Source organism: Protobothrops mucrosquamatus, unplaced genomic scaffold, assembly GCF_001527695.2.
Source record: "Protobothrops mucrosquamatus isolate PMUCROS unplaced genomic scaffold, P.Mucros_1.0 scaffold3336, whole genome shotgun sequence".
NCBI lineage: Eukaryota > Metazoa > Chordata > Lepidosauria > Squamata > Viperidae > Protobothrops > Protobothrops mucrosquamatus.
In genome coordinates this window covers 86,771-97,384 of record NW_015389326.1, presented here as the reverse complement: position 1 = coordinate 97,384, position 10,614 = coordinate 86,771, and the positions used below count along the sequence as shown (strand labels likewise).

Sequence of the window (10,614 nt, the reverse complement as noted above, 5' to 3'; positions counted from 1 at the left end):
TCTCGCTTCCGGTCCCCGGCCTACAGCATGGGCAGCCGACGTTTCCAGATGCTGGACAGCTGCTCTCCAGGACCGGGTTACATGGTCCCCACCAACATGACCATGAGAGGCAAGGATGGGATCCCTGCCTACTCCATCTACGGGCGCCCCAAGGATGGGGCGACCTTTCGGACGCCAGGGCCAGGTCAGTGTCGGGACTGGGTGGCCAAAATATCCTAGGTCGCCTTCTCCGGGATGGGTGATGGACTAGAAGCAAACCAACAAAGAGGATCAGGGGACCGGAGGTTGAAACATATACAGAACGGTGGCTGGAATTGGGGATGTCTAGTTTATGGAAGAGAAAGACAAGGGGGGACAGGATAGCAGCCTTCCAATATCTCAGGGGCTGCCCCAAAGAAGAGGGAGTCAAGCTATTCTCCAAAGCCCCTGAAGGCAGGAGAAGAAGCAACAGATGGAAACTCATCAAGGAGAGAAGCAACCTGGAACTAAGAATGGAATTTCCTGACAGTGAGAACAATTAACCAATGGAACTCCTTGCCTCCAGAAGTTGTGGATGCTCCATTGCTGGAGGTTTTAAAGAAGACATTGGACAGCCATTTGTCTGAAATGGTATAGGGTTTCCTGCCTGAGCAGGGGGTTGGACTAGATGACCTCCAAGGTCCCCTCTTCTCTTCTCTTCTCTTCTCTTCTCTTCTCTTCTCTTCTCTTCTCTCTTCCCTTTCCTTCCCTTCCCTATATTCCAGTGATGGCGAACCTTTTAGAGACCGAGTGCGCAAACTGCAACCCAAAACCCACTTATGCGTCATCGGGTGCCAGGTGGGTGTGGCCAATTGGGTGGGTGTGGCTGCAGTGGTAACCGCAGACTGGGCGGGACTAAAAAGTTCAATCAATCAATTCCAACTTTGCAAGATCTTTTTTTTCCCCGCGAGAAGTTGAAATTGACTGATTGAACCTTTTTTTTTTTTGTACATGGTGGCAGAGGCCTAAAGCGAAAAGGTTGTATAAAACCCAGCTGAAGGCCCAGGACTGGGGCGACGGCGCGCGTGCCCACAGAGAGGGCTCGGAGTGCCGCCTTTGGCACCCGTGCCATAGGTTCACCACCACTGGTATATGCTGTTCTGTTCTACTCTATTCTATAGGAATTTCCTACCAGTGAGAACAATCAATCAGTTGTGGGTGCTGCCCACACTGGCGTCTCCTGTGATATTCTGTTATGTTTGGGGAAGGGCCGCACGTGTTTCCTCTCCCCTTCCTCAAAAGAGCCCCTCCTTTGCTTTCCCTCGCAGGTCGCTATTCTCCGGAGAAAGCTGGGAAGTTGGCTTATCCATGTGCCCCAAATTACTCAATGGCTTCGCGGACAAAGGACTTCCAGAATGAGCAGACACCAGGTGAGAGGGAGGGTGGACCCAGTCGGACCCCGACAGCAGCCCAGACCACCACGTGGCCATTTAGTCTTGTCGCACAAGTGGCTAGTCCATAGTTAAGCCCACTAATTAACCTCTCCCCCAAATTAGACGAAGAGACCTGTATTAAGAGGTTCGCCCGACTCTTTTAATATGCGACTAGTTCTTGACTTAAAACCGTTCAAAATGACAGCGGCACGGGAAAAAAAGGGAGATTTGCGACCAGTCCTCACGCTTACGACCGTCGTGACATTCCCCATCATGACATGATCAAAATTTGGGCGCTTGGCAGCCTGCACGTATTTATGACGGTTGTATCGTCGCATTGTTGCCGTTTGCGACATTCCCAGCTGCCCTCCGACAAGCAAAGCCAAAGGAGGAAGAGGGATTCGCTTAACGATCGCAGCGTTTCACTTAACAACGTAACACATTGTAGAATTGAACGTGATTCATTTAACGACTGCCTGGCATAGCATTGGGAATTCTTGTCCCGCTTGTCGTCGTAAGTTGAGGGTGATGTGTAGGCCACACAAAAATCAGAACGAGGGTCAGGGGTGCTGCACACCATTATTGCCGATCTGGTCCGACCGAGGGAGCTGCCATCTTTGCGTTGTTGCCTTACAAGAGTGGCTGCCAACACATCTCGCAGTGCTGACGTGGCAAACTCTCATGTGTGGGGGGGAATCCACCAAGGGGGGGGGTCTCCACAACTGTGTGGTTGAAGCCCCTCTTCCTTTGTTGAATGCACATACACAGCTAAGGAGCATCGTTGGGTTGCGTTGCTTTGTGTTGCTTTGTTGTGTTGTGTTGCTTTGCTTTGCCTTGGGTTGCTTTGTTGTGTTGTGTTGCGTTGCTTTGCACTGCTTTGCTTTGTGTTGCTATGTTTTGCTATGTGTTGTGTTGCTTTGTTACTTTGTTTTGCTTTATGTTCCATTGCTTTGTGTTGCTTTGCTTGGCGTTGTGTTGCTTTGCGTTGCGTTGCATTTCATTGCTCTGTGTCGCTTTGTTGGGTTGTGTTACATTGCTTTGCACTGCTTTGCTTTACCTTGAATTGTTTTGTTTTTCTTTGTGTTGCTTTGTGTTGCTATGTTTTGCTATGTGTTGTGTTGCTTTGTGTTGCTGTTTTGCTTTGTGTTGTGTTGCTTTGTGTTGCTTTTTTTGTTGTGTTCCATTGCTTTGCGTTGCTTTGTTTTGCTATGTGTTGTGTTGCTTTGTGTTGCTTTGTTTTGCTTTATGTTCCATTGCTTTTCTTTGCTTTGTTTTGCTATGTGTTGTGTTGCTTTGTGTTGCTTTGTGTTGCTTTGTTTTGCTTTATGTTCCATTGCTTTTCTTTGCTTTGTTTTGCTTTGTGTTCTGTTACTTTGCGTTGCTTTGTGCTGCTTCCTCCCTCCCGGCAAAGCCCTCCTGGCCCCCCCACTCCGAGCCCTGACTGTGCCCTCCCTTGCCCCCCCAGGGCCCGCCGCCTACGGCCTCCCTCCCATGCTGGGCCCCAAAGTGATCGGGAAGAGCTCGGCTCCCAATTACTCCATTTTCGGACGCAGCGCCGTGGGCAGCTTCTACGAGGACCTCAGCCGGGTAGGGGGGACGGGCCGCGGGCGGGGAATCCAGCCACGGGGCATTCTCTCCCCCCCCCAGCACAGAGCATGGACAGAGTGCTCAGACCAGAGAGCACCGGGCATCCAGAATGGTCGGCCGGCCTGGAGGAGGGAATCCCAAAGCCTTTTGCACCCTGGCCGAGAAAACTCCACTGGGGAAACTGAGGCCAAAAATCAAGGCCTGCTGGGGTACCCATTTGTGGGGTAAAGGTGGGGGGGGGGCTGGGTGGTAGAGTAGAAGGACCCTTGACTGGGCAGCTGGTTTATGCCCCAGAACAGCCACGCCCACCCTCAAAACCAACCCCGGGGGGTCTTCCGTGGGCAGCCCTCTTATTAAGGGGGGTGGGCTTTGGTGGGAAGCAGCTGCCACGGGGCAGGAGGGTGGCAGGCCTCGTTTATTTATTATTGGACAGATATTTGAGTCTCCTGCTCGAACAGGGGTTGGACTAGATGACCTCCAAAGTCCCTTCCAACCTCTTCTCTTCTCTTAGCTCTATATTCTATTCTATTCCAGTCTGCTCTACTACTATTCTATTCTATTCTATTCTATTCTATTCTATTCTATTCTATTCTATTCATTGTATTCTCTACTCTATTCTATTGTATTCTTTATTTTATTCTCTACTCTATTTTATTCTATTCTATTCTTTATTGTATTCTCTACTCTACTCTATTCTTATTCTATTCTAATTCTATTCTATTCTTTATTGTATTCTCTATTCTATTCTATTCTGTTTTCTACTCTACTCTATTCTTATTCTATTCTATTCTATTCTATTCTTTATTGTATTCTCTACTCTATTCTTATTCTATTCTATTCTATTCTTTATTGTATTCTCTATTCTTATTCTATTCTATTCTTTATTGTATTCTCTACTCTACTCTATTCTTATTCTATTCTATTCTATTCTTTATTGTATTCTCTATACTTACTCTATTTTATTCTATTCTATTCTTTATTGTATTCTCTACTCTACTCTACTCTATTCTACTCTACTCTACTCTACTCTACTCTACTCTATTCTTTATTGTATTCTCTACTCTACTCTACTCTACTCTACTCTACTCTACTCTATTCTTTATTGTATTCTCTACTCTACTCTACTCTACTCTACTCTACTCTACTCTATTCTTTATTGTATTCTCTACTCTACTCTACTCTACTCTACTCTACTCTACTCTATTCTTTATTGTATTCTCTACTCTACTCTACTCTACTCTACTCTATTCTTTATTGTATTCTCTACTCTACTCTACTCTACTCTACTCTACTCTACTCTACTCTATTCTTTATTGTATTCTCTACTCTACTCTACTCTACTCTACTCTACTCTCTATTCCGTGGGGCAGGGGCTGCCAGGGAGAAGGCGCCCTTCCTGGCTCCCATCAGATGTCAAGGTTTAGGGCAAAGGACCAGGAGTGTGCCCACCCTATCTGACCCAGTAGGATGAGTTAATGTCTTTAGGGAAAGGTGACCCTGAAGGTAACCTGCCCTTGTGCCCTAGAGAGCATTAAAAGGTGAAGACTAGCACCTTGAATTGCATCCGGAAGGAAACTGGAAGCCAGAGCGACTCATACAACAGAGGGGTTTCATGGGCAAAGTTACACCCCTCCCCCGGTTACTTTCCACGCTGGAGCATTCTGGATGGGGCCCACGGGCTGGGACCCTGAGGAGTGGAGTAGACAGTTTGTGATGCTCAACTTCCCTCCCCCCACAGACTCCGGGACCGTGCAATTACCGCGTGGTGGACACCGGGGTCTACAAGAACCGCCCCCCGCATTACAGCATCATTGCGCGGAACATGCTCCCAGGGGACACCACCATCATTCCTGGCCCCGGGGCCTACAGTCCGGAGAAGGTGAGAGCGTGCAAGGGGGGCTTCTGTGGGGGTCCCATGCAGCCAAGGGGTCATAGGATGCAGGGGGAGGGGGCCGCTCCCGGAGTCAGCCCTTCGTTTCAACCGTTTGCTTCCTTGCCCTCTGCCAATACAGGGAGTCCTCCAGTTACGACCAGGATGGAGCCTGCCCATCACGGTCGTAACCCATGACGTGGGGCAGCTTTCTAGCCCCCCCCTCTTTCTTTTCCCCCCAAGAAGTAACACCGCCTTTTTTTCCCCTTTTCTTCTCTTGCCCCCTTCCCAAAATCCCACAGCACAATCCACTCCATGGCTTGACCTTCGGGATCCGCCACTCGGACTACGTGGCGCCTCTGATCGTGGACGTGGCAGATTAGACCACGGTTGGGTGGGCCGGACAAGAAGCCGTTCTTTGCCATCTCTGGGTCTCCCGTCGATGCTTGTGTGGGGGGGGGTTCCCATTTGGGGCAGGGAGGGGGGTCATCTACAGAGGGCTTTCCAAACCTGGCAACTTTAAGACTTGTGGACCTCAACTCCCAGAATTCCTCAGCCAGCAACGCTGGCTGAGGAATTCTGGGAGTTGAAGTCCCCAAGTCTTAAAGTGGCAAGTTTGGGGACTGGCTGAGGAATTCTGGGAGTTGAAGTCTTAAATTGCCAAGTTTGGGGACTGGCTGAGGGATTCTGGGATTTGAAGTCCCCAAGTTGTCAAGTTTGGGGGCTGGCTGAGGAATTCTGGGAGTTGAAGTCCCCAAGTCTTCAAGTGGCCAAGTGTGGAGACACCTGATCTGTGGGGCTTAGAATGACCGGATGGAGCCTTGCACTTCATTGGGCAGACTTCCTAAACCTCTCGTTCTTTTATTTCCAGCCAACTGAGAGGTTTGGGTATGGATTGAAGGGTGGTGGGACAGAGGGACAATGTTGGCATCCCAAGGGAAGACGATATTTGTAGTTCAGGTGGAAGTGCTCTCTGAGCTTGGAGGTTTTCTTGTAGACATTTCATGACCCAAGTAGGTAACATCATCAGTGCTGGAAGGAGGAGGAGGAGGAGGAGGAGGAGGAGGAGGAGGAGGAGGAGGAGGAGGAGGAGGAGGAGGAGGAGGAGGAGGAGGAGGAGGACGAACTGTGGGGTCCTTGGTGCTCTCTGAGCTTGGCTGCTTTCTTGAAGACATTTCATGACCCAGCTAGGTAATATCATCAGAGCTTATGCTCTGATGATGTTACCTAGCTGGGTCATGCAACATCTACAAGAAAGCAACCGAGCTCGAAGAGCACCAAGGATGACACAATACCAGACCTGCTGGCTGGGGAATTATCAATCAGCACAGAGCTGGAAGGGACCTTGGAGGTCTTCTAGTCCAACCCCCTGCTCAAGCAGGAGATCCTATACCCTTTCGGAATTCTGGGAGCCAAAGTCCACCCCTCTTAAAGATGCCAAGGTTGAGGTTGGATTTGCCAACAGCCTCTTTGCGAATCCTGTACCTAAAGCTTTGGGGCCTTTTTCTGATCCTGGGTCGGTAGAAAGTAGATGTTGAATATCTGGGCGAGTGTTACCTGCTTGGTTCCAAGGTGGGCAGATCCAGTTTGAAGTTGCTCAGGGTGCTTGTCTCCTCCCTTCGTGGCTGAAGGTCTGGAGAAGTGTCTACTGGAACTCAAATGGTCATCGGACAATGCTCAAGGCTCAGTCCACATCTAAACCACACATGGAAATCAGGCCGCTTGTGTTCCTCACCTCTTCTTGCTAAAAGAGTGCTCAAAACATCAAACAGAAACATCTTGTGGTATCTGCCCATGGTTACATCTCACCAAGGAAGAAGAAGGACGAAACACAAAGAGTGGAGGATAAACAAAGAGAAGAGGCACCCCAAGACCAGGATTAATGGATTTGTCTTGGCCTTCTTTGGTCATGGTGTCCTTCTGGCTAGCCGAGGGTGGTGAGAAGGGGAGACCCCAGTCTTCAGGGTTCTCTTCCTTCTTCTGCGGATGGTTCTGGAGGGTGTCGGCGTGGAAAAAAGGTCTAGGCCAGCCTTTCTCGAGCCCGGCGCTGGGAATTCTGGGAGCTGAGGTTCACACACCTTAAGGTGGCCAAGTCTGAGAAATGATGGTCTCACCAAGCATCTCTAAACTTGGCAACTTGCGCACTTCAGTCCCCAGAATTCCTCAGACAGCTTGTCTATCTGAGGAATTCTGGGAGTTGAAGTCTGCAAGTCTTAAAAGTGGCCAAGTTTGGACATCCCCCCCCCGGTTGAGGAATTCTGGGAGTTGAAGTCCACAAGTCTTAAAAGTGGCCAAGTTTGGACACCCCCCCTCCCGGTTGAGGAATTCTGGGAGTTGAAGTCCACAAGTCTTAAAAGGGCCAAGTTTGAAGACCCCTGCTTGTGGACTTCAGCTCCCAGAATTCCTCAGCCAGCGTGCCTGGCTGAGGAATTCTGGGAGTTGAAGTCCACAAGTCTTAAAAGTGGCCAAGTTTGGAGACCCCTGCTCTAGGATAACCTCTGCCCCCACCCTCCTTCCATAGGAGCCTGAAGACCTGACTGTGGGTTGCCCTCAGGTCCCAATGGGGGAGCTCCATGCTGGAGGGGGGGGCTGCTGAACTGATGGCAGAGCCCACCTCCCCACCTCCTCGTTCTCTGCTCTCCACCCATCCATCTTTTCTGGTCGCCCTATTGATGTATTATTATTACCGTCCTATTCCTTTTCATTGCTTCTGTTAGGGCTCAGTTATTTTACTTCTGTTCTGCTTACACACTTTTCATTTCTTCCTTTTCATTGTCTTAAGCCGCCTGGAGTGGCCCCACATACGTGTCAAAATAAATCAAATAAATATAAATATTAAATGAATGAAATTAAATGAAAGTAAAAAATAAATAAATAAAATAAGATACAAATGTCCAGTTGTACATCTTTACCTTGGGCCCAAAAGATCTGGGAACCCTGGAAAGAGACCCTAGCAGGGTTGACGGAGGGGTGTGTGTGGGGGTAGAGATTGTGTTGTGGATTTGCAAAATTGCTCCACATTCTTGCACCATTTCTTCTGCTAAAATTGTGCACGGGTGTTGCCACAGCCCAGACTGTTCAGCCCTTCACAGTAATCCCAGATTAGGAAACTATGCAGGCTCACCCTACGTTCAGTATAAGGTTATCATCCAGGCAATCTTCAATTTACAACTGCAGTTGAGCCTACACGTGGGTCAAGGGTGCGCTGGCAGGAAAGAATAGAATAAAAACACAAATTTTGAAATACAAAAAGTAAGGGAAGAAATAAATAACAAGAAAGAAAAAGAGGAAAAGGAGAGAAAGAAAGAAAGAAAAAGAAAGAAAGAAAGAGAAAAAGGAAGGAAGGGAAGGAAGGGGGAAGGAGTGGAAAGGGAAGGAAAGGAAGGAAGGAAAGAAAGAATGAGAAAGAAAGGAAAAGGAGAAAGAGGAAAGAAAGAAAGAAGGAAGGAAGGAAGGAAGGAAGGAAGGAAGGAAGGAAGGAAGGAAGGAAGGAAGGAAGGAAGGAAGGAAGGAAGGAAGGAAGGAAGGAAAGAAATAATGAGAAAGAAAAAATAAAGAGGAAAAGGAAAAAGAAAGAAAGGGAAAGGGAAGGGAAGGAAGAAAAGAAAGAAAGAAATAATGAGAAGGAAAAAATAAAGAGGAAAAGGAGAAAGAAAGAAAGAAGGAAGGGGGAAGGAGGGGAAAGGGAAGGAAAGGAAGGAAGGAAAGAAATAATGAGAAAGAAAGAAAGAAAGAAAAAGAAAGAAAAAGAGAAGGAAGGAAGGATGGGGGAAGGAGGGGAAAGAAGGGGGAAGGGAAGGAAGGAAGGAAAGGAAGAAATAATGAGAAAGAAAGAGGAAAAGGAGAAAGAAAGAGAAAGAAAGAAGGAAGGAAGGGGAAAGGGAAGGAAGAAAAGAAATAATGAGAAGGAAAAAATAAAGAGGAAAAGGAGAAAGAAAGAAAGAAAGAAAGAAAGAAAGAAAGAAAGAAAGAAAGAAAGAAGGAAGGAAGGAAGGGGGAAGGAGGGGAAAGGGAAGGAAGGAAGGGAAGAAATAAATAATGAGAAAGAAAAAAAGGAAAAGGAAAGAAAGAGAAAGAAGGAAGAAAGGAAGAAAGAAAGAAAGAAAGAAAGAAAGGAAAGAAGGATATAAAGAAATGACTTCTGCTCTCCTTAACAGCAGCTCCAAGTACATTAATAGTTTACCCTGTCTAAGGTTACAACATCACTTTCTTTTCTTCTTTCGCTTTCTATTCCGCCCTTTCTAATCCTCAAACCCGTAAGTCACGTGTTCCTTTGTTTTCTTGTTCCAGCAAAGGAAAGAAAAGGAAAGGGGGGAAAAAATAAGGTCCACCGGGGCTTCCCCTGACCAGTACGTGAGTCATTGCCCTTCCCTTAGTAAAAATCAATTTTTCCATCTCTGCAGATTTTGTCATCTTCCCGGGCTGTTTGTCCGCGGTGAGTCCTCCCTTCAGAGTCTTTCCGGGGGGGTGTCTTTTTTTTTGGGGGGTGGGCATCTACTCATCTTGAGAAACCCTGATTTAAAGACTGCCATAAAGTTGGGTGGTGGGTGGTGTTTGTCAAGGACAGCCTCTGCCTAGACTTGCTTCCCCCCCACAAAAAGTCAACCACAATTCAAGAAAAGTTTTGCTGGTCTGGGCAAGCGAGGCGAAACAGAAACAGGCGTTGCCCTGTTTGAAGCTGTGTGCTTTGTGTAAACCGTTGTGTGAGTGATTGATCAACAACGGTTGGCAGCCGCACAAAAGCCAGTCACTTAAGGACAAGGGGAAACCCGGTGAGGGTTAAGGTCAGTGTCCAGTTGGTGGCCTGGCTGGTCCACTGCCCTTTCCCCCCCCCCCACTCTTGAAAGGCCTGGGGGGCAAAGGGCAGGTGGGGTTTAAGGGCATTTAAACTGGCATCTCAAGGCACAGCCTCTCCACCCCCTCTAACCCACTTGGGGGGAACCGAACGGGGGCTGCCCCACTCACCCTGCGAGGTAGGACCGAGTGGCAGAGCCTCCGCGTAGGAGGCCGATTGGGGATCACGCTGCATCACTCGGGGGATTAAAAATAAGGACTTTTGCCTTTTTTTTATATATATAAAAAAATAAAAGTTTATTAGCCCAAGCCAGAAAGAAACCATGGTATCAACAGCTTCCAAACACTGTAAACCACTGAGATCGTAGCAGGACAGCAATGAGTAAAAAAACCATGTTCTTTATTATTATTATTATTATTATTATAGATCATCGCCCAGTCAGCCAGATGTTCAGACTGGATTTGGCATTTTGTCTACCTATCGAGTCCTTACCCAGGACCTGGGATAGGCAGATGTGGATGTTTGATGGTATTACAGATCTCGTCGCAGGATGAAAGCAGTTCCTATTACTATTATTATTATTATTATTATTATTATTATTATTATTATTATTATTATTATTATTATTATTATTATTATTATTATTATTATTACTGATCATTGCACAGTCAGCCAGATGTTCAGACTGGATTTGGCATTTTGTCTACCTAGCGAGTCCTTCCCAAGGACCTGGGATAGGCAGATGTGGATGTTTGATGGTATTATAGATATCGTTGTTGTTGTTATTATTATTATTATTATTATTATTATTATTATTATTATTATTATTATTATTAGAATGTTCAGTTGACTGAGGTTCACGTCTAATGAATAATAATAATAATAATAATAATAATAATAATAATAATAATAATAATAATAATAATAATAATAATAATAATATAATCCCAGTACATGTTTGAACACCCGAC

General features: G+C 46.9%; 1 protein-coding gene across 1 annotated transcript; it reads left to right on the top strand.

Moving 5' to 3' along the window:
* Positions 1–5,231, top strand: ODF3B (outer dense fiber of sperm tails 3B). Its single transcript, XM_029286327.1, has 5 exons — positions 1–184; positions 1,287–1,388; positions 2,857–2,978; positions 4,717–4,857; positions 5,151–5,231. Exons 1-5 carry the CDS (start codon positions 28–30, stop codon positions 5,229–5,231), a joined length of 603 nt encoding a protein of 200 aa, XP_029142160.1. The 5' UTR covers positions 1–27.
* The last annotated feature ends 5,383 nt before the right edge of the window (positions 5,232–10,614 follow it).

Coding starts and splice junctions, on each gene's coding strand:
- ODF3B (XM_029286327.1), top strand. CDS start 28: ATGGGCAGCCGACGTTTCCAGATGCTGGACAGCTGCTCTCCAGGACCG. Junction 185..1,286: donor CTTTCGGACGCCAGGGCCAG/GTCAGTGTCGGG, acceptor TTTCCCTCGCAG/GTCGCTATTCTCCGGAGAAA. Junction 4,858..5,150: donor GGGCCTACAGTCCGGAGAAG/GTGAGAGCGTGC, acceptor AAAATCCCACAG/CACAATCCACTCCATGGCTT.